Source organism: Chanos chanos, chromosome 6, assembly GCF_902362185.1.
Source record: "Chanos chanos chromosome 6, fChaCha1.1, whole genome shotgun sequence".
NCBI classification, from domain to species: Eukaryota; Metazoa; Chordata; class Actinopteri; order Gonorynchiformes; family Chanidae; genus Chanos; species Chanos chanos.
Genome location: NC_044500.1, coordinates 6,090,005 through 6,114,472, shown reverse-complemented (window position 1 = coordinate 6,114,472; position 24,468 = coordinate 6,090,005). Strand labels below are relative to the sequence as shown.

General features: G+C 44.4%; 1 protein-coding gene across 2 annotated transcripts; it reads right to left on the bottom strand.

The window, feature by feature from the left end:
- Nucleotides 1-4,867: 4,867 nt before the first annotated feature.
- On the bottom strand, nt 4,868-16,052 carry LOC115815776 (solute carrier family 25 member 36-A). Of its 2 annotated transcripts, none has more exons than XM_030778784.1 (8): nt 15,919-16,052; nt 15,690-15,816; nt 11,715-11,879; nt 9,621-9,698; nt 7,379-7,479; nt 6,206-6,272; nt 5,601-5,890; nt 4,868-5,221 (listed from the first exon to the last, which is right to left on the bottom strand). In XM_030778784.1, exons 2-8 carry the CDS (start codon nt 15,728-15,730, stop codon nt 5,028-5,030), a joined length of 936 nt encoding a protein of 311 aa, XP_030634644.1. In that variant the 5' UTR covers nt 15,731-15,816; nt 15,919-16,052; the 3' UTR covers nt 4,868-5,027. The 2 variants fall into 2 exon arrangements, with proteins under 2 accessions (XP_030634644.1, XP_030634645.1); XM_030778785.1 differs by having other exon boundaries at nt 15,932-16,052.
- Between the last annotated feature and the right edge of the window lie 8,416 nt (nt 16,053-24,468).

Here is a 24,468-nt window from a genome sequence, read left to right as displayed (position 1 = left end):
ACCCAAACTGTTCTGGTTGTCTGCCGAGAGAGAGTTCCATCTAATTTTTTTTTTCTTTTTCTTTTTCTGAGAACTAGTTCAGCTGCTTCCTGGAGCCGTCTCTGGTGTGTGTGTGTGTGTGACACACACAGAACATGGGTGGAGCGTGCGTGCATGTGCTTGTGTGAAGTGTGAGTGTTTGGGGGGGGGGGGGGGGGGGGGAGTGGAGGCTGCTGTACTTTCTCAGGAGTCTTTGATCCACTTCACTAGTTTTAAGTACTTATATTCGTATTTGGGCAGAGCTGGTACAAAAAGGTTTAACGCGGGATAAACGTGTAGAATCTGTGTATGTGCTCGGCAATGAACATCCCGAGATGTAATTAACCCTTTCATGACATTACATCCAAATCTGCACTTGTTCACATTTCTAACTGCTTTGTATCAGACATTGAAGCTTATCAGACCACTGCTCCCAGCTTCCCCAGTAACACGGCCCAGACATTATGGAAATTTTGAAATCTCTCTGGATGATCGGGATGTGCCTGGACTTGACGCCATCAGTACACCCCTCTGCTTCCAAGACCAGAAAGACAGGGCTCTCTGACTGCTGTGTTGGAATCCTGTGAAAGCTGAGATCTGATCTGGTCGAAGAAAAATACCTCCGTGAACACAAGAGAGAACGTTTTTACACAGTTGTATGATGGGAAATAGCGAATGTATGTATATATGTATGTCGTGGTGCAGTGGGTGGTGCCGTGGGTAGGGCTGTTGCCTCACAGTAAGAAGGCCCTGGGTTTGATTCCTGGGTGTGCAGGGTCCTTTCTGTGTGGGGTTTGCATGTTCTCCCCGTGTCTGCATGGGTTTCCTCCAACAGCCCAAGGACATGCAGGTTAGGTGAAACGGAGACACTAAATTGTCCCTAGGTATGAATGTGTTTGTGTGTCTGTCCTGCGATGGACTGGCAACCTGTTCAGGGTGTATTATTATTATTATTATTATTTTGCCCTGTGAATGCTGGGATAGGCTCCAGCATCCCCTGTGACCCTAATTAGGATAAGCGGCTTAGAAAATCATCATCATCATCATCATTTTCTCCCGCTTATCCGGGACGGGGTCGCGGTGGCAGCAGGCTGAGGAGGGTAGCCCAGACATCCCTTTCCCCGGCTACATCCACCAGCTCCTCCTGGGGGATCCCAAGGCGTTCCCAGGCCAGTCGAGATATATATTTCTCCCAACGTGTCCTGGGTCTTCCCCGGGGTCTCCTCCCAGTTGGTCGCGCCCAAAACACCTCCATAGGGAGGCGCCCAGGAGGCATCCTGACTAGGTGCCCAAACCACCTCAACTGGCTCCTTTCAATGCGGAGGAGCAGCGGCTCTACTCCAAGCTCCTCACCCTATGGCTTGGAAAGTGAATTAATATATATGTGTGTGTGTGTGTGTGTGTGTGTGTGTGTGTGCGCGCGCACGCGTACAAGTGAACGAGTGCCTGTCTGAATCAATTTGTGTAGCGCACAGTGCAGTCTGATTCAGTTTCATTTTTTTGAAACTCTGATCAGCTCTCTCACCGTAGGGTGCCCTTCCTGGAAGAGGTGGACAAGTTCTTAATTTTCCCTTTGGTTAAAATTGTATTATTGTAGAGTGACATACAATTAAATCAAAACATGTTCATATCCAGCACATATTATATTGTGTGTATCAAACAGCATTCATTTCGCTGATGAAAACTGTGACGAACAATGTTCGTCAACAAAAAAATTTTTCCACGACGAAAACGAGACGCTAGCTAAATAAAAATGCACCTTTTGAAAATAAAAACTGTGGAGAAGGACATTACCATTTTCGCTGACAAACAATAATGAAACGATAAGGTCAGAGAAAGACGAACGGACAAGCAAGTTACAGGCCTACCCACCCTCCTCTGGAAATGGAACGTTAGGCATTTAAACTAACCCTAACGCGGCAACTCAGATCACGGCTACTCTCGGAAGAAAAAGAACGGATTTTTGGACACATTTTACCTACGATACAACTGAAAATAAAAACCCACTGCAAACAATATGGGTGCAAAATCGTTGGGAGAAATACCACAAACCTGGAAGAAAAGGTTTGGGAATGTAGCAAACCAAAGAATATCTATGTGCTTGATGAAATCACTGGTTTAATTACAAAAAAGGAAAAAAATGCAAATTGACTAAAGTTTGACTATAACCTGTATCGTTTTCGGTGACAAAAACTGGACTTAAACTAATAATGATGAAATGGCTATTATATGACAAAAACGAATATGTATTTTAGTCAAAAGACTAAATCGAAGACTGAACTAAAATTACCTGCCAAAATGAACGCTGGTGTTAAATGTAATCGACACGCCCTTTGGTGTGGTTTAGTAGTACTGGGCAGCGGTCCACCACCAGACAGTACTCAGACTGAAGGACGATTCTGTCCAAATCATAGAAGGGCTCCTCCACTACCTAGCTCTCCTTTTCTTCTATGATATGTATTCGTCTTTAATGGACTCTCCTGACCGGTCCATCCTGGGCTCATTTCAGAGCCAAACATTTTGTCCTTTGAAAGCAGTAGGTGATATATATATATATATATATATATATATATATATTTTTTTTTAACAGGGTGGATGGCCCAATCGGCTACTGATTGAAAGTGCAAGACACTTCAGGCTTAGTTTATACTGACACCTGGTGGCTAGACATAGAACTGCAGTTTTCTCTTTGCTGCATGACACACTAATGAGAAAATTGGTCAAAAGGACATTTCTACGAAGCATAAAAGGCCTGTGTGTATGTGAGAGAAAAAAGAAAGAGAGAGAGAGAGTGTGTCTCACAGTAGTTTGGTATCTATGTATTACAATCAGAGAAAACAGAGAGCAAATGCTTGGAACAGCCGACATTGAACGTTTCCAAAATCTTCCTTACACACGACGGGTCAGGAGAATGCGGTGAGAGAATGTAGTGGAGAAAAAAAAAAAGAGCGCGACTGAACACTCATCAACGTTTCCATCTTTCTTTAATGATTTACACAAACGGTTGTCAGGCTTTTCATTACCATCTGAGACATGACACTTCTTCTTGTTCGCTCAAATGACATTGAGCAAAGACACTAAAAATAAAAGACTGTAAACACGACACTGAAGAAGAAGAAGAAGAAGAACATGAGTGCTGAACATTCAAAAAGAAAAAAAACAAAAGAAAGAAAAGAAAGGAAGAAAAACAAAACAGAATGAAACCAGGGAAACGATAATATAAATTAAAAAAAGAGTGAATATCTACCTCAGATCAGGTGCATTAAAGAAAAACAAAAAAAACAGTTCCTTCAAGGAAAAATAAAGAACTAGAAACAATTGCATCATACTTTGGAACGTTCCAGAACAATTTTGTAATAGTTTAGTTCAGAAATGCAGTGCTTGTTTTCATTGTCTTTAACAATACTTTTCATCACTACTGTATATAGTTTATAATGAGGCACAAGAAGTGTGTGTGTGTGTGTGTGCGTGTGTATGAGCTGTGTGCAGCATCCTCTTTGAAATGTTGAGCAATAATTTCCTGGGATCTCTGTGTGTTCTGTGAGTGAGTGAGAGAGACAGAGACAGAGAGAGAGAAAGAGAGTGAGTGAGAGAGACAGAGAGAGAGACAGACAGACAGAGAGACAGAGAGAGAGAGAGAGAGAGAGAGAGAGAGAGAGAATGTGTCTGGGTTTGCCTTTGCTGTTAGCAGTTCTGTTACATTCATGTACTAAAACGGCAGTCATTCAGGCAAGTGTACACTACACACACACACACACACACACAAATAATACAGCTCAGGTGCACTGCATAAAGAGGCCTGTGTACATCTGTGTGTGTGTACTTTTCAAGTATCAATGTCGGCATGAATCATCTCAGGATCCAGATAGCATGTGTGTGTGTGTGTGTGAGTGTGTGTTGTAGCCAGTAGTGCAGAACCTTTCAAAGGTTCCAGTATGGCTGTAGTCTTGCGTGCTTGTCCTGTCCAACCCACTGTTTTTTTTATCTGCCCTGCTCTGACCACTCTGGGCTCACGGACCAATCAGGACGCAGCGCCTTGGTAACCGCTCTGGGTCAGGGCGTCAGGTGCCACAAAAACAAGAAGAAGGGGGAAAAAAAAAAATCTTAAATTTTAACCTGCGCCCCGACCTTTGACCTTGCCTCACAGGATTACTCCTCTCACAAGAGCTTGCGTCACCCGCAGGAGACCCACAACGCGAAGTTATTAATCTTTAAACGTTTAAAAATGAAATCATGGCTCCGTTACTGTAGATAAGGTTCTGTGTGTGCACATGTGTGTCTATGTGACTGCGTAGATGGACGTGCGCGTGTATGTATAAGCGCGTGCGTGTCTGTGTGTGTGTGTGTGCGCGTGTGTGTGCGTGTGCGTGTGTGCGTGTGTGAGTGTGTGTGTGTCTGGAGAGGTGTGAGCTAAAAGAGGTTTAACACTGTTAAACTGGACTGTATAACTTCATTCAGACTTTTACAGTTTAGTCAAACAGGTCTTCACAACAGCTCCTCATCATCAGCAGCTTTAGACAGAAAAGGGGAGAGAGAGAGAGAAAGATAGAGAGAGAGAGAGAGAGAGAGAGAGAGAGAAAGAGAGACAGACAGAAAGACCTGCCTCACAAACAAGCTTATCTCTGCCCACTTCAAACTCGTTTGTTAATTTTTCTTTCTTTCTTTTTTTTTTTAATTGAAGGACGTCTCTCCTTCGGGTGAAAACCTTCTCCCCTCTCACCATGTCTCGATGTAAATCTCATCCACGCACATATACCACCGTTTACAGTTTTTCCAGTGTCTGTCTCAGTGACCGTGTTGGTGTGTGTGTGTGTGTGTGTGAAGAGACACACAAAATAAAAAAAAAAAAAACAAAAACAAAAAACGACAACAAAAAAAAAAACATCCACCGTCTATCCCACTTCTTCCTCCGTCATTATTCTGAGGCGGATTTCCATCTGTTAGCTGCTTGCTGTAACGGTAACGGTAGCGACGCTGTTCCAGTAGGTGAGGAGGTCAAAGGCCAAAGGTTAGCGGCTGAGGAGGTAGACGACGACCTCGTAGGTGCACATCATGATGGCGGTGTTGGGGATCTGGCGGACCAGGTGTGTGGTCAGGCCGCGGTAAAGAGCCCGGTAACCCTCCTCGCGCACCACCATGGTCAGAGTCTGGAAGAAGGAACGATACTTGGTCCCCTCCTCTCTCAGTCTCGTCCTGATCACCTCTGAACAAAATTACACACACACAAAAAACCGTCACGACCCGCATATATCCTAGTAGAACAATATGAACACAACACACACACGCACAGAGACACACACACACACGAACAGACACTCACACAAAACACACAAAAACCTTCACTACCCGCATATACCGTTCTATAACAATATGAACACAACACACTAACACACACACACACACTGAGACACACACACACGTGAACAGACACACACACACACACACACACACACACACACACACACACAGAGACACACAGACACACACAGAGACACACAGAGACACACAGAGACACACACACACACACAGAGTCCAGACATGGACGGCTTAAGGAGCAGTGGAAAAGCAGAATGCCGACTGACCGTGTGGATAGGCGATGGAGGTGGCACAGGTTTTGGAGGTGGCGGCCGCAAGCATCATTCCCACAAAGTCCGACGCGTCCTTTGACGCCTCCTCCTCCTCGTCCATGTGCGCGGAGGCCTTGGCCTCTAGGAGGCGACGTTTTATGGTCTCATAGATCACAAAGTGGATCACAGTCTCTGAGATTCCGGCGTAAGACGCCGACATGCCGCGGTAAAAGCCCCGTAAGCCGTCCGACCGGTAAACGCGCCGTACACACTCGAACGCGCTCATCCGCTGCTCCCCGCGATTCCTGAAACACAAACCGAAAAAATGAGCCAAACTCAACACCCACCCACCCCCTCCACACACAGACACAGACACAGACACAGACACAGACAGACAGAGAGAGAGAGAGAGAGAGAGAGAGAGAGAGAGAGAGAGAGGCTGCAGCAGAGACATTCAATAAACTCGTACTTGAACTGAAGATGCTAAAACACACAAGGTTCATTTGAAATACAAGAACTCTCTTGTATTAAAAGTTTTTTTTTAAAATCTCAAGAATGTATAATGCAGTCAACCTGCTACCTCTAAAACAACTCTAAGATGATATTTTCTGCCATCCTACCTGGCGTCCAGCTGTAGGCGTGTCTTGATGAGCCAAATGGGATTGGTCGCCGTGATGGCTGTGAACCCTGATTGGTGGAAAAGGGTCTGATTAACATTGATTGACAGACATGAAACCCCAACACTAGTGATCTGTACCAGACTAAGATCCGTTCATAAACGTAGACACACAGCAGTACTATTTCATCTGTTACCTCTGTCACAAAACAGCCCACCCTACACTATATAGCAAATCCCAAAACTCTGCAAGAGTTTAGTGAGAAAGAGAGAGAGAGAGAGAGAGAGAGAGAGAGAGAGAGAGAGAGAGAGAGAGGAGAAAGAGATACAGAGCAATAGAAAGAGAGAGAGCAAGAAAAAGGGAGAGAGAGGAAGAGAGAAAGAGAGACAGGGCAAAAGACAGACAGAGGGAGGAAAAAGCCATAGCAATAGAGAGGTCAGTACTCACACAGACTCAGTCCCTCCACAGACACGAGGCTAGCGCCCCCTGTTGGCTCAGGGGGCTGACAAACCCATTAGACAGAGAGTGATGTTAGAGCACACCACACCCCCTACCTCCTCAAAACATGCGCCCCACACATACACACACATACACGCGCAAACATTACACACACACACACAAACTACACACACAAACTACACACACAAACACTTACATACACTCTGTATACACCAAACACCAAGAAATCTCTCAGTATTTTTTCTTGTCAGAATGAAATGCTAGAATGAAATGCTTAAACGATGTGTAAAGTTAATCCCGTACGTTCTTGTGTAACGCTGTAGCTATAATTCCACGGAGTGGTGGAGCTGGAATCTTTTCCCTCCGGCGACAGGGAAGTCTAGAACAAGGACACAATCGCTGACTCCCTTGGGCTGGGAGCTGTTCTATCTCTCTCTCTCCCTTTTCCCTCTCTCTCTCCCTTTTCCCTCTCTCTCTCCCTTTTCCCTCTCTCTCTCTCTCTCTCTCTCTCTCTCATGCAAGCACACAGTAACGTACACTATCCCTCTAAATAATCAACATTTTAATACAAGTCACATACACAAAACAGTGTGTGTGTATTTCTGTTTTTAAGATAAATAGAGAGAGAGAGAGAGTGTGTGTGTGTGTGTGTGTGTGTAACAGAGAGAGAGAGAGAGAAAGTTCAAATATGCCAAAGGTGAAAGGTGAGAGTGTTACCTGCCATCCCAGCAGAGAGCATGTGCACTTGTGTGGAGTCAGGTTCAAACACTCCGTTCAGCTTCTCTTTGGCCGTGGAGTATGCAGCAAAGTAAATAGCCCTACACACACACACACACACACACACACACAGATTATCTTAAAAACAGAAACATATAACCAAAGATCATCAGACTTGTAATTTATAATTCTTTTCACTTCAGAGGAGTAAAAATCCACATCAGTGTGTTTCAATAATAATATGATGTGTATCTCTCTCTCTCTCTCGCTCTCTCACACACACACACACACGCACACACACACAAACACACGCGCATACGTCAGACATTCTTTACGTACACTACTGAAATGGATCCATTAGCTAAACGCTCCATGTCAGTGCCCTTTTTAGATGAGGGAGGGCACCTTTTAACAACAGTTTTCCATGTGTGCATCATTATACACCTCTTAACTGTCAGCCTACTTACACAAGTCTTTACCCATCTGCTTCACACAATGCATCTCCCCAGAAAACACACACACACACACACACACACACACACACACACACACACACACACACACACACACACACACACAGACACACACACACACACACACACACACACACACACACACACACACACACACACACAAACACACAGGTTTTAACACGTGTATCATTCAGTGAACACGGTAATGAATGTAAGAGAACCCATCTGCACCTGCCTAATAAGTCATCCTTTACCCTAATTACTCTCTCTCTCCCATACTCACAACATACACACACACACAAACACATACATACACACACACTCTTTCTGTTTCCTGGGGCCTACTCCAGAAAGTGGGTTTAGTGAAAACTGAGTTAGTTAACTCAGCGTAAATAGTAAACCTCCTAGTAGAAGAGCCCTATGACTTCATTCTCCAAGCAAAACACAGCCATAGGGCTCTGCTATTAGGAGGTTTACTACCTACTCTGATTTAACCAACTCTGAGTTTTTACTAAACCTGCTTTCTGGAACACCCCCTTGTAATGCTAACGCATCTGCAGTCCCAAGATAAAAGGAAGGCAACCTTTAACACAAACTTCACACAACTGACAGAGACGACCTCCTGTCAAATAAACAGGTTGGTCTCCACCAGTGAGCCAGTCTGAAGGTACTGCATCACGCTTTACATACAAAATAATCACAATGAATTATTATTATTATTATTATTATTATCGTCATTATTATTATTAATATTATTATCATAATGAAGACCGTCAGACATAAAGTGAAATCCAATATCCACCCATCAAAGCGGGTTTTGGTTTGAGGTCCCGGGGCTGTATCGCAAAGCGGGATTTCTCAGCCAGTTTTCTGTTCATAAATGAGGAATGTTTACGTGTTTGTTTTGCTGTCGGGCAGTTCTGACTTTTGGCTCCAGTTATCGGACAAAACCGGGATACCTGGACTCTTTCAGCAGTCCTCACCCATCCAACGCCCGGTATCGAGAGGTTTATTTTTGGCCTGGCAGGCTAAAAATAAGTCTTCTGGGGACACACTGACCCCTGGGCGTGCGAGTGTGGGTCTTCCCTGATGCCGAACATGCTCATTTGTTTGACCTTTCACCCGGTAACGTAAGACCAGCTCACCTCAGTTTACACTGACAGATGCCTCCGTTTGACAACACTGAACTCTTCAAGTACGACCAGGCAAAGCAAAACTCAAACTCAAACTTTTTTTCTTCCTCTGCTTCTTCTTCTCTTGCTCTCTCTCTCTCTCTCACTCTCTCTTTCTCTCTCTCCTTCTCACTGTTCCTCCTCTGGCTGATCATGACATTCCAAAAGTTGTTTTTTTTTTGTTGAAAACTTCTGAAAAAGTGTGTGTCTGTGTCACCGTGTGTCTGAGCGCGCGCGTGTGTGTCTGTGTGTCCATGTGTGTGTGTGTGTCTGTGTGACCGTGTGTGTGTGTGTGTGTGTGTGTGTGTGTATGCCTATACGTATGCAGCCTTGCGTTTGTTTCGAGTTCCACACAGATCGTTCTGGTTTAGCAGGTGTTGCATCAGCCAGTGAGTGACACACTATGCGTACAGGCTTGTCCAGAGAGGACAGAGCTATGACGGTAGATAAAACCGCTTGAGGACCTTCAAACACAGGACCCTACTTCATGACTGTTTGTAATGCTACAGATCAAAGCTAAATCAAAATCAAAACTCTGTTTTTTTTTAAATTTTCTATTGTTCGTTTGCTTTCCTACCCAGATGATGTCACACTCACCTAGACGGAGCCACGCCCACCAGGTTGGGCCCCAGCCCCCTAAATAAAGACCGAGGACCCTCTCTCTCAAGAATGAGCCTGTGAGAGAGAGAGAGAGAGAGAGAGAGAGAGAGAGAGAGAGAGAGAGAGAGGCAGAGGGAGAGAGAAAAACAGAGACAAACAGAGATCTGTATCATACTCAGACACAAACGGCCTTCTAATTAACAAATATTTTCCCAAGAATGTTCAACCCCACCAAAATGTGTTTATTTATGTATACGTACCCAATATATCCATATTTACCCAACAATCATAAATAAATCAAGAAACATGAATTCTTTTTTCCCCCCAAAGGAGTTACACAAATTCGTCACAAGCTCTGAGATATGTTCAAACACCAATGGACAAGACTCGTTTGAAAAGCAGTTTGAAAAGGTGTGTGAGACCTAGATTAGCATGTCAATCAGCGTGTTACTTTTTTTTGTTGTTTTTTTTTAAGAAACTCTGGCATGCTGAACTCACAAAGAGTACAACAAACAGACGAGATCAAACAGAAGCTCCGCCCTAAACGCCGCCATCTAAGGTTCAGGTGTGGCTCATTTACCTTAACTTATTAAATGCACCATCAGGTACAAAATACACAGTTATGAAATCGTTTTTTCTGACATGTCAAACGGAAAACTTGAGGTTTGATTCAAGTTTGGAAACGTATCAAGAAACACTGTGTTCCCATCAAAACTCAAGGTTTCTCACCACAAAGGACAACAATACACAAAGGTCGCTTAGCGACGAGATTACAGATATTCTGCCTGTAACTGAGCAGTACCGCTTTTGCTCTAGTGGGTTAATAAAATGAAAAAGTCGATTTCTCGTCTATGGCAGGAGAAAAGAAGGGATGTGAACTCTTCAGGCTCCACTCGGAACAATACCGTGTTTGTCTCACTGCGGCTGCAGCGTGGGCTGTTTGGACTGGCACGGTCTGACAAAAAAAAACTACCAATACTCTGCCCAGTTCTGACTGAACAGTTAAGGTCTGTTCATGATCTATCGATGAATTCTGGGAAATGAAGTCTGATTGGTTTGCAAGTTGGGATTGGTTGAGAAAGGGGGAGTGTAGTAGTAATAGTAGTAGGGGCCAGAGATGTGTGTGTGTGTGTGTGTGGAAAAAAAAGAGTCTTTCATAAAGGCACAAAATCATGACTAAGCACAGACAGAGAAGAAAACAACACGGTGGGATTAAACACAGAATGTAAATATGCAGAGTTATAACAGGAGGCAAAATAAACAAAGTAACCAGCGGACGGGGGGGGGGGAGGCCAGGCCGCACCGCACTGTTCAAAATAGAAAGAGGAAAAACCAAAAAAAAAACAAACAAAAAAACCCTCCTCCTCAGAAGAGAAAATGTGATGTTCCTCTGTAGCGCAGACTGAGGGTGGGTGCGCTTTGTCACTGCATTAGGTCCTCCCTTCTCCTCTCCTCTCCTCTCCTCTCTTCCTCTCTCCTCTCCTCTCCTCTCCTCTCCTCTCTTCCCCTCTCCTCTCCTCTCCTCTCCTCTCTTCCCCTCTCCTCTCCTCGTGCAGTAGAGACACTGTAAGAAAGCTCTGACATACCACTCAGCCACTTCCTTTCATCTCACTGGTCGGCCGCTGAACTGTAACGGGGCCCGCGATACAGAGCCAGATAATACTGTAAACATTCCGGAGCTTTCCGGCTTGCTTGTGTAACCGGACTACAGGACAGCTGAAAGGCATTCCAACCTGCCTGGACTGACAGCTTCTATATGAGCTGGCCTCCCAGATCAAATGTGGGGGAAAAAAAATATATTGAGACCAGTCAAAGTTGGGGGGGGGGAGAAGGACGCTCTCAACTCTCGGTGTAGGATGCATAGAGGGGAATGACACACACACACACACACAAAATGCTAAAAGCAGATGAAAAGAGAGACTCCACTGACGGTCGACAAGCTACATTTGGGACGTGTGGGAAACAGTGCACATTTCGGGCACGTTGACGGTTTAAGACATAAAACAAACACTGCTTTAAGGCTTTACAGGCTTGCAGTGAACACCGTGCGAAGAGGGTAAAAGGGCGGGGGTGGGGGGGTGGAGTACTCACTTGAGACAGTGTAAGGGCCCCGGGGGGGCCACGCGGGCCACGCTGGCTCCGTTGACGGTGCTGAGCTGGACCTCAGAGACGTAGAGAGTGACGGAGGAAGACTGTAGCCTCGTCTTCACCACCTCCAACGGACATGTCAGAATCGCCCCTACCGTACCCCCGCATCTGAACAGGGGGGGGGGGGGAATGGAGAGAAGAGAATGTTCAAAATGATGAGTGCAGTTGTCCAAGACTTCATTCACATCTAGTCTAGTCTCTAGTCTGTTGACAAGGACAACTCAGGCTCCCTATCAACTATCTTAAAAAAAAAAAAATCTCCAAAAAACAGTTCAAACTATATTTTGAAATATGAGGCATATTATAGTAGACATTACGTTGACAAACACTTTTTTTTTTTTTTTTTTTACATATCAAATTTGATCGGATCACTGTTCAGTGACAAAGTGAAAAACAAAATGAAGGAGAAAACTCCTGGACTCCTGCCTGACGACACCAGGGAATGATTTAAACGCTGCCTGTAGTCCGTTTCCCCAAACCGTAACGCAATCTCCCCGTCTCCCGGGCACGCGCGCGCGCACGCGGGGCTACTCAAAAGGACTCGACATGTAAAAGTAGGTTATGCATAGCGATCCCATTCCAAGATTTCCAAATCCTACTGTAATCCCAGCAATGCCCAGCCAAAACTCTGTGTATACTCTTCCAGTACAGGGTAAACCTGAAAATAGGCTGTCAAAAAGACACACACACACACACACACACACACACACACACAGACACACACTACACTTGCTTTCAGCCTACTTTACGTTTAATGTTTGCCATTCAAATATGTTATGTATGAGGCTATCTGTTGTTGAATGGCTAGTGAAGAGAGCGCTACTGCCGTCTGTTAATGGGCAGAAAGAACAGGAATGTGTGCTTGATCTCTCTGTCTGCCCTAAAGGCCCAGGTCAATGGAACTGTGTTGGCTAAACGTAGCGTGACTAGCAGTTAGCGCTCCTGTTTGACTCTTCCACACAAACGCTGCATGCTCCAGGGACTGCTCACCTGACATCACTGTCAGATTATGGACCGGTTACCCCTGACTGCTATGACCACGTCAAAGTTCAATGTTCTGAACATGTATGAACATGTATATGTGTTTGTGTGTGTGTGTGTGTGTGTGTATGTGTCTGTGTGTGTATATGTGTCTGTGTGTGTGTGTATATGCGTGCGTGTGTGTGTGTGTGTGTGTGTGTGTGTGTGCGCGCGTTTATGTTGCATGTTTGGTTAATTTGTCATCCCAGCTGTTTCAGGGCACTGCACATGTGGGTCTTTGTTGTTTGTACTAACACAGGAGAGGAGCTGAAAAGTTCTGAAAAATAGGCTACCTCATTTTAAGGTACTCTGGGAAAACTGAACGGCCAGGCTGATTTTTTTTTGTGTGTGTGTGTGTGTGAATCAGAACAAAAAGTGAGAACAGTGGTTTATCTAGCACACCACACCAAAATGATTGCCTGTCGATATCCTTAAAGAACGACAAATAATAAAGCACAGTGTGTTAATTTCCATTTACGCACAGTTAAGGTTCCATATGAATCAACGAGACGCTACGAGACGTCTCTGAGGCTATGTGAGAGATCACTGAGAAACTGTGAGATGTCACATAAGACATTCTGAGGCATCACTGAAACACTGCAAGATAACTCCCCAAGACCACTAAGACATTGAGGAGTTGCCAAGACACTGTGAGACCTTGATGAGACATTGGGAGACAAGATTAAACCATTGTAAAACATCACTAAGACATCCGACGTCGATAAACAGCATAAGATCTCACAGAGAAGCTGTGAGATGTAACACATAGCTTTGCTACTTTGGTTTGTTTGAGTTTTAAAATGAAACGACACTAGGTAAAAGAAGGAAAAGAAGGCAGAAGAGGATTTGCAAACACGCGTTGGCCGTGCGAACACGCCTCCACAGACTGACACCAGAGTTTAGACTTAAACAAAAAAAAACAAAGATAACAGAAATCTGGGACAGTGAGGAGGATATAGAACCAGCACAAACACCTGGCTGTTTCTGCAGGAACCAGAACTGGGTCGACGAGACAGGCCAGGCTCGGCCGGGCTTTGTACCGCCTCGTGCTCTCGGTCACCAGCGGATCTGCAGGCAAACCGTAAAGCCTGAATGACAGAGAGAGAACGCAACCAGCCCAGCAGCTGGTTCACATGCCGCTGGCGACGACAACCAGCTCCATGTATTAGGTCAGACCCAGTGTCCCTAACAAAAACAGTTAGGAATACCCCATGAGAACCACAGGTCTAATCACAGCTGAATGCAGGTATATTAGTCCACATTACAAATATATGGAATACTTCCGAACGTCACCTTTCAAAACTGTTTTACGTAAGTATAAGGAAGTCAACAAAAATACTGACATGGTCTGACTGGAAATAATCCCACATAAAATGCTAGGCATTCATCAAAAGTAAATGGCCACACAACAAATCACGCAGTTTGAGGTTGATCTGAGATTTGGTGATGTACGGCCTAAAACAGACCTTGACTCAGTAATATCTACGAAAACACAAAGACTGCATTTTGCAGTAAAATACTTTGCATAACCCGCGGATTAGAGGACACGATGTTTACACATGCAGCTGTGACCTCGACTATGTTTGTGCCGTTTAAGACACGGATAAATCTTGGATCTCTAACAAAAAGTCACGAATTCAGGAGGATAGAAAATTTGACTTAAAAACTGTGCGATAGCAGGTCACTGAGATAGTATGACATGTTACCGAACACACTGCGAGATCTAAACGACACGTGCTGCCGCAGAGCCGTTGGGATTCGACGATCAGTTCCACTAAAAACAGTTACAGTACTCGACCCAAATTATCTGGACAGAATACATAGCCCACTCGGGGATGAACATAAATAGCCAAAGCATTGACCTTAAACACCATTGTCCGTATTTGTATCGCCCCTAATCTATTTGAGTATGGATGGACCGTTCCCGTCGAGTAATTCCGTGTTCCAAATTTAACCGTGATACAGACTATGCTGGGACTGGTATGGTGAATAGGATATCCAGTGACAGCTCCACGTTTCTGCACACGGATCATATCAAAGCCTTCGAGTCCAAGGAGAGACCTACTTCACGTTCATATGAGTAGAGTGTAAACAACTCCACTTCCACTACGGTTCAAGAACCCAAATACCCCAGTTCTCTCTCTCTCTCTCTCTCTCTCTCTGAAAGTGTGTGTATGTATGTATGTATGTCTATATATAGATATATATGCATATATATGTGTATAGACATATTTACTGTATATGTATTTACACAACTCTCAATGGCTATCAAACGAAACGATCCGAGCGAAAGAAGTAAACGTCTTTGGAAGCCTTTGAGACTGTCTACCTTCATATGCGCCCGTAGTGACTAGGTGTGACTGGACAAATGCCAGCGCAATCTACATATGAAACTTACTGTATGTTTTAACATTTCGCAAACCTTGGGCTATTTCTAGAGGCATGTATGGAGAGAAAATTAACTAATGCAAAGCTGTCACACTGATGTCAGTCAGCGTTAACTAATTTAATCAAAACTTTCCGTTTAGATCCCACAGTCATAGCGCTCTGTCATTCTATCGGTTGATATGAAAACTATGTTGATACTAACATCAAAGGGCAATATCTCATAATATCTCCATGCGATTCTGATGCCAGTGACACAAACTGTAAAAAAAAACAAAACAAAAAAAAAACAACAACAACAACAAAAAAACGGTACGACCCGCAATTCTGTATTTAAGTTTTAAAACGTGCACCGAGTTCATTTTAAAACATGCACTGTGCTTTTTTATTAAACAATAAAGTCCATTATTTGAAAGTGAGTAAAGTAATTGTGCAAAGGCATTGTCATCAGTGTGTGCAGATTCAGAGCTCATGTCCTTCTTATCATGTTGTCTAAAATATATAAAAACTCACCCTCCAGCAAAGAGATGGATTAGTGTATCTCTCTGACTCATCCTCACACATATTCCCCGAACCTGAAGGCAGGGTTAACTCGTCTGGAAAGGGTGTAGAATCCTTTAATATCGCCCTTGTTGCGCTCCTGCGGGTCAATACAAACGAGGATATGTAACACGCTAGCTGATTAGCCAGCTGCTAACGATAGTAGGTATATTTGTGTCAGCCCCTCGTAAAGTAAACCTGCCTTTTCGTTGTACCTCAGCGATATTGCCTCCACGCTGGAGCAGCGAAGAGTGGGCCAGTTGTCACGGTGTCGCTTCTTATTGCTAGGGCAAGAATACGAGGACAAAAAAAACCCCTTGTCACCCTGCCATATTTCCATCAGGTTCCGTACACACTTCTTTCGCCGCGATGTAGCTAGTTGTAGGGGAGACAGGTCAGTGCATTGATTGTCCAATCAGCGATCGCAAAACAGAGAATGTAATTGGCAGTTGCTTGGAAACGTCACAAAGCCCGCCTATATCACTCACTTTTCACGTGAGCAGCGCTTTGAATGAAGGAGGTCACAGCATGCATGAAAGTTATGACAGCGGAGCTACCACCTTTGCTGAAGACTTTACTTTCAACTGTCATTTTCTCAGTCAGTTGTACCCACAAAGCGCGACCGATTCCAATTTTTAAGAGTTTCTCAGCATAGGCTGGTGTTTCCTTAGCACTCGAAGAACTGACGTTGAAGGTCGAAATCTAATCTAGGGGCGAAAGTTCAGAGAGGGTGTGGAAGAGGGATCATAGAGGTCGTGAATGATTAGTCTAATATGTATATGTGTGTGTGTGTGTGTGTATGTGTGTGTGTGTGCGCGTAACCTATTTAACCTTTCCTCTGCTTGTAAACATACATGGCCTTTTGTGACATGCTTGTATTGGTTTCTTGAAAAGAGTCACGACGAAGGGAAAGAGATGCAGAAACGAAAGTGGAAATGTATAATGAAGTAAAATATTGGAAGACAGCACAAAGCGTTACTCAGAGTGTTACACAAGCTAGGTGGGCATACTAGGCTATATTCTACACTCAAAGATTTGACACAATAGTCTACCAAAGCACAAAAAAATACTCTTACACATAAATGTGTATTTCTGTGTGCATATGAGGTAAGTTTTTTAGAAGAAAAGGTTTTCCACAGCAACGTGTGGACTGCATGTAAGTCTCAATCTAGTCACTTTGCCATGCTGCTGAATCACAAATACACACACACACACACACACACATTAAATACTATGTATAGACAGTAGTAGTTATTTATACGATAACTTATATATCAGATTCAGCCCGCATTCAAACGCAAACAGACACTGTGAACAGAGTATGCACCATTATGGGGAACATGCTCTCTCTGTAACTATACATAGTGTTCATAGTGTTTTTACAGACACACACACACAGACACACAGACACACGTAAACACAGATCTCGTGCCCAGCGTTTGGGGCAGTAATCAGTTCATTGTAGACTTGACTTGTTACATAAGCACTAATGTGAAGCCACATGGGGAGAATCCTGTCTCTCATTCCATTAGAGTCATCAGAGTCAATGAGATACTGGCACACAAAAGGGAGTGGCTAGGGTGCTTCTACCTTCTGTGTGTGTGTGTGTGTGTGTGTTTTCAAACCAGATAACACATCTGTGTGACATTTCTGAAGTCAGTAAATCTGATGGTTAATGATCAATTTGATCATAAATGTTTGATTTGTTTTGTCGAACAGTAACAACCTACGGTTGAAATAGCGCTGGTCGTATGAATTGGCTCACCTTCCCAGTCACACGGTTTAGTACATTCAACTGCCACCTTTACCTAAAGCCAACGTACAGCTGTTAATATCAGCGTCAATGCTTCACACCTCTGGAGCAGCTATAGGGTTAAATGCCTTGTTCTGGGATATATCAGCGATGAGCTGTCGTCACTGCGGTTTGCATCTACAGACCTCTGGTGAAGAGTTCAGTTCCATCTGTGCTCTGCTGCTTCCGTTAAATGATGTGTTGATTTGAACCGTGTGCGGTCTATAGTATCAGTCAGATACACATCAGGTTTTGTAGATTTGAAAACTCAGCAATGACATAAGCTGTTAAAGAAACATATCTGGCACCGTTCAGAACTGGCAGGGTCATCGAGTGATTATTCTGTGTTTTATACATCGTCTCCAGCAAAGCAAGAGTAAGAAAGAGGAGAATCTTACGTGGAACAGAAAGAAAAGACAGCCCCGCAGGTTCTTAAAACGTTTTTTTTTTTTATCATAACCCTAAATTTAAACGTTTCGATATCTTGAACGCACCTCAGTTTTTCCTTATGAAACAGTGTTTTCAGATGGACTAGTTCTTAAGAGCCCAGGAAGGTTTGTGTGCAAACAGAGAATTTTAGACTGGGCATTTAAGGTCATACTACTCACGTTTTTTTTTTTTGGTCACTTTGTAATGAGATTATTCAGAGACCTTGTGTGGCACATGAGGAGTGATCACGTCGACAATTATGAAAACGGAGACCGTACGCAATCTATAATCTATCTACTGCTCAAATGAGTAGCAATCTATAATCTATCTACTGCCCAAATGAGTAAACTACATTTACTCATCACACATGTCACTAGCTGAGGTAATAGTGAACAGAAAGTTGCTTTTTGCATTCTCTCTCTCTCTCTCTCTCTCTCTCTCTCTCTCTCTCTTTCTTTCTTTCTCTCTCTTTCTCTGTGTGTCTCTCACTCTCTCTCTCTGTCTCTCTCTCTCTCTCTCTCTCTCTCTCTCTCCCTCTCTCTCTCTCTCTCTCTTTCTCTCTCTCTCTCTCTCTCTCTCTCTTTCTCTGTGTGTGTGTGTCTCTCTCTCTCTCAGTGACAGCGCTCTGTAAATTGTCTTTGTGCATGTGTGTGTATGTGTGTGCGTGTGTGGGTGAGTGGTTGAGCCTGTGTGTGTATGTGTGTGTGTGTGTGTGTGCGTGTGTATGAGGGCAAGTGTGTGGGTGAGTGAGTGAATGAGTGTGAGCGTATCTGTGGTTGTATGTGTGTGTGGGCACATGAGTGTGTGTGTGTGTGTGTGTGTGCAGGTGCATGAGTGAATGAGTGTAGGTATATCTCTGTGTGTGTGTGTGTGTGTGTGTGCGTACATGTGTTTGTATTGTATACACTCAGTCATGAGTGAGCCTGTGTAAAGATCTCTACTCTGATTATTTTTTATTATAAATCCTCTCTGTTCTGCATGTTCTCCTGCCACGGAAATCCTGAATACAAACACAACGTTTACTGTGTTATTGAAAACAACAAAAACCAGCAGTGTTTTGAGATGCGAGGGCATATGTATATGTATGTGTATATAAGCGTGTTTGTAAGATTTGTTTTCATGGTTTGCTTCACATACATGTCACATCGTATTTGTCTTGCCATTGTTGGTGAGATATTGTTTATAGATTTTATCTTTTCAGGTGAAGGTCATCGTTTCAGTGTCAGTTTAACTCATGCCCTCTCCGCACATGTGCACCGCTGTTGCAGGTGACTGTGTGTGTGTGTGTGTTTGTGTTAAACACTCTTCCTACGGCATGAGGCCTAAAACAGCGCTCCTCCTGTTGTTACTGCTATCTCACGTTAACCCTCTCTGTTTCTTTGATTTCAGTTTTTGGCACTATTTTTCAGTGTCATTATGAAATGATGCAAAAAGAGATTCGTACAATCCAGAAAAATGTCAAATACCCAGAAAAAAAAATGGGTATTTCCTGTCCGTCTTTGTATTTTTGGAATGGGCGTGCTTGCGTGTGTGTGTGTGTGTGTGTGCGCGCGTGGTTGCATGCATGTGCTTGTGTGTGTGTGTGTGTGTGTGTGTGTGCGTTTATGTGTGTTTATGTGTGCTTGCCATATTAGGAGGTACCCATATAAAAACTTTTGGGGACTACCCCGCCTGGTGGGACTGTGTACTGTGCTTGCCATATTAGGAGACCCCCTCATGTGTTGGCGATTACCCTCGTCGGGGCGACCCACAGCCCTCCTGAACTCTGTATGTTTATACAGAGTCAGGGAATACCCTCAGACAGCCACACCTCACCTCTTTATTATGATTAGTTTAACAGTAGTTTGAGAACTATGTGAAAACTACAATATAACACTTGCATTACAATGTGATTTGCATCTGTATGATGTTGTGCGGAGTGTCTTAATACCTGCACGACTCAAAACCAATTTCCTGGTTTTATTGCCCACTCAATGGTAATCAGCAGTGCACACATAAACACAAACACCTAAAAACATACACCTACACAGCCACATACACAGACACACACAAAACAACAGATTCTCTGTCTCTCTCTCTCTCTCTCTCTCTCCCTGTACTTTGATGTTTGCTCAGATCATCATCAATAATTAACTTCTACATGTTGCTCCTAAAAATAAAAATAAACAGACCTTTGTCCCACACTGGAGCCCCTAATACCCCTAATGAGAGTTCTCCGAAAGAACTCTCTGTGAGAGAGAGAGAGAGAGAGAGAGAGACAGAGAGAGAGAGAGAAAGAGGGAGAGAGAGAGAGAGAGAGAGAGGGAGAGAGAGAGAGAGAGAGACAGAGAGAGAGACAGAGAGAGAGAGAGAGAGAGCCTGTATATGTTTTTGTTTGTTTAGATCAAAAGGAGGAAATCTCAGTGGCCTTTCCCAGCATGCACCTCTTCATGTGTCACTGACACTGATTAGTCCTAAGAGGTCAATACCCAGGTATCTGTGCTTACACTACGGCCTGTCAGAGAAACACTCGCTTACTTCACTCCTCTTTCTACTCCCCACACCTTTTTCTGATTACTTCTCTTCTCATTCAGTGGTGTCAAAAGACTTGAGGCAAAACAGGTAGAGCATCATTTTACCAGTAAAGATGTTGTCGCCTACTCAAGAAGGCTTTTGCCTCAGTAACGGGCGGCTTGACGTAGCCATGTGCGTTTGGGAGAGGATACACAGACACAGAAATAGTGTAGGAATGCCGTAACTGACAACTAGGGATTGAAAGAGGAGGAATTTGACATTCTTATTCAAGCTTACTCGACCGGAACAAAAGCTCGGTCTGTCTTAGCACAGACACGAACCAAAGCTCGGTCTGTCTTAGTACAGACCCGAACCAAAGCTCAGTCTGTCTTAGTACGGACCTGAACCAAAGCTCAATCTGTCTTAGTGCAGACCCAAACCAAAGCTCAATCTGTCTTAGTCCAGACCCGAACCAAAGCTCAATCTGTCTTAGTGCAGACCCAAACCAAAGCTCGGTCTGTCTTAGCACAGACACGAACCAAAGCTCAATCTGTCTTAGTACAGACCTGAACCAAAGATGACAGTGAAGATGGAATGGTTTTACTCTGTTCTATTTATTATTGTTTTGATTTGCTTAAACTATGGCGTGGGCTCACTGTACATGGATCACAGCTACAGTCAACTCTATGCTGCAGAGTTGAAAAAGGGGCTAAGTTTAAAACTATTAACACACTATTTATAAACCAAGCATAATGCATTTCCAAATTCTCTAGTTCCACACATCATTCAGCATTTATGCCATACCTACAGTGAATATGAATATATGAATATGAACGGATTTTTAATGGCCATAGGCAGGAAGGGAATGAAGAAAACGGACACGTTTTATTGGTGACCTCTGAACTCTGAGACAGTCTGAAGCAGAACGTTTGAAGGGAAGATCAGGATTTTTGTCAGCATCATGTGATTTTCTGTGGTGACTGGGTTTTAAAGAACAAAGTTGAGTGTTTGATGTTCAGAGCAGTAGCACTGTCTGTTGCCGGCTGTAAAGCATTTTGTAGAATGTCAAAGGATGCCGCAGACATGGGTGGGAAACACAAGACAAACATTAACAGGGTGTGAGCAGGAGGAAGCAGGAACATAAGTAATCAGCATCTCATGATTACACACACACACACATATATAGAGGAGCAGAAGAGTGTACACACCCACCTTGGGGATAGTTTCTGTGTCTTCTTTCACTCTCTCTCTGGTACACACACACACACACACACAGTCTCATGATAGTGGACTGGACTGTAAGTGGATGCACGTTTGACAGACCCACTCATATGACCACCATACCTTTAGTTATTACACACACACACACACACACACACACACCACACACACACCACACACACACACACATACATACACACACACACACACACACACACACAAACACACACACACAAACACACACACCACACATACACACACACACACACACACACGTACAGACACCACACACACACACACACACATACATACACACACACCACACATACAGACACCACACACACACACACACACACACACACACACACATACACACACACCCCCCCCCCCCACACACACACACATACACACACACCCCCCACACATACACACACACCCCCCACACACACACACACACACACACCACACACACACACAGACATACACACACACAGACACAGTTAGCCAGAGACATCTCATCTGACATTATCAGCGTATTGACTGATTTCACTGGAGGGAAAAATCTGGGATTTTGTGGCCAAAGGCCAAATGGAGACCCCCCCACCCCCATTCAAATATGTCTGGAGAGGTGAAGATACCATGAGTAAAAACCTCAGATGCTCCAAACAGACTGAGTACATAATCAGCTGTCACAGGCCTCCAGCACCAAGGTATGTATGTGTTGGACCAGGCCCTACGTATGTATTGGACCAGGCCCTGTGTATGTATTGGACCGGGCCCAATACATAATTGGATGTTCTAACACATTATCATACACAGCGCGGAGTCATCTAGTCTCTCTCCAGTCATTTGGATGCAGTTCTGTGTTAGGTACGCCTGTGTGTGTGGATTCAGTTCTGTGTTAGGTATGCCTGTGTGTGTGTGGATGCAGTTCTATGCTAGGTACGCCTGTGTGTGTGGATTCAGTTCTGTGTTAGGTACGCCTGTGTGTGTGTGGATGCAGTTCTGTGTTGGGTACGCCTGTGTGTGTGGATGCAGTTCTGTGTTAGGTACGCCTGTGTGTGTGGATGCAGTTCTGTGTTGGGTACGCCTGTGTGTGTGGATGCAGTTCTGTGTTAGGTACGCCTGTGTGTGTGGATGCAGTTCTGTGTTAGGTACGCCTGTGTGTGTGTGGATGCAGTTCTGTGTTAGGTACGCCTGTGTGTGTGTGGATGCAGTTCTGTGTTGGGTACGCCTGTGTGTGTGTGGATGCAGTTCTGTGTTAGGTACGCCTGTGTGTGTGTGGATGCAGTTCTGTGTTGGGTACGCCTGTGTGTGTGGATGCAGTTCTGTGTTAGGTACGCCTGTGTGTGTGTGGATGCAGTTCTGTGTTAGGTACGCCTGTGTGTGTGTGGATGCAGTTCTGTGTTAGGTACGCCTGTGTGTGTGTGGATGCAGTTCTGTGTTGAGTACGCCTGTGTGTGTGGATGCAGTTCTGTGTTGGGTACGCCTGTGTGTGTGGATGCAGTTCTGTGTTGGGTACGCCTGTGTGTGTGGATGCAGTTCTGTGTTGGGTACGCCTGTGTGTGTGGATGCAGTTCTGTGTTGGGTACGCCTGTGTGTGTGGATGCAGTTCTGTGTTGGGTACGCCTGTGTGTGTGGATGCAGTTCTGTGTTGGGTACGCCTGTGTGTGTGGATGCAGTTCTGTGTTGGGTACGCCTGTGTGTGTGTGGATGCAGTTCTGTGTTAGGTACGCCTGTGTGTGTGTGGATGCAGTTCTGTGTTAGGTACGCCTGTGTGTGTGGATGCAGTTCTGTGTTAGGTACGCCTGTGTGTGTGTGGATGCAGTTCTGTGTTGGGTACGCCTGTGTGTGTGGATGCAGTTCTGTGTTAGGTACGCCTGTGTGTGTGGATGCAGTTCTGTGTTGGGTACGCCTGTGTGTGTGTGGATGCAGTTCTGTGTTAGGTACGCCTGTGTGTGTGTGGATGCAGTTCTGTGTTGGGTACGCCTGTGTGTGTGTGGATGCAGTTCTGTGTTAGGTACGCCTGTGTGTGTGTGGATGCAGTTCTGTGTTGGGTACGCCTGTGTGTGTGGATGCAGTTCTGTGTTAGGTACGCCTGTGTGTGTGTGGATGCAGTTCTGTGTTGGGTACGCCTGTGTGTGTGTGGATGCAGTTCTGTGTTAGGTACGCCTGTGTGTGTGGATGCAGTTCTGTGTTGGGTACGCCTGTGTGTGTGTGGATGCAGTTCTGTGTTGGGTACGCCTGTGTGTGTCGTGTAGGCTTTTGTTAACTGAGACGTGCTGATTTACACACACTCTCAGTCCTCTTTTATAATTCGCTTTAGACAAAAGCATCTGTCGACTGACTACACGTAAAAGGTGAATGTGAAAGTGCTTTTAATGACCACGGGCGAAGGGAAGATGGCAGCAGAGAGAGAGGCTTTATTTGTCTGTGAAGATTCTCAGTCATCCAGGTCATCGTTATCCAAGAAGGGGTTAAGTCAAGACCAACTGGACTTGGTAGTAAATTCTAGAAGAGGTTTTCGCCTCTCATCCAAGAGGCTTCCTCAGTTCTGAACTGAACTGAACTGAAGAAGCCTCTTGGATGAGAGGTGAAACGTCTTCAAGAACCTACGACCAAGTCCAGTTGCCATCGACTTAATCCTCCTTGGAGGAGCTTTACTGGTGATTTCTGAACTTTAAGAAAGTGGATTTCGTCAGAATCACGTGATTTTTTTTACATTCCATAAACTCAGCAGACATTTGAAGGTGTTTGGGGAGATTCACAAACCTAGTGTGAATTTGTGTCTGCGTAACAGGCTGTTGTACTATACTG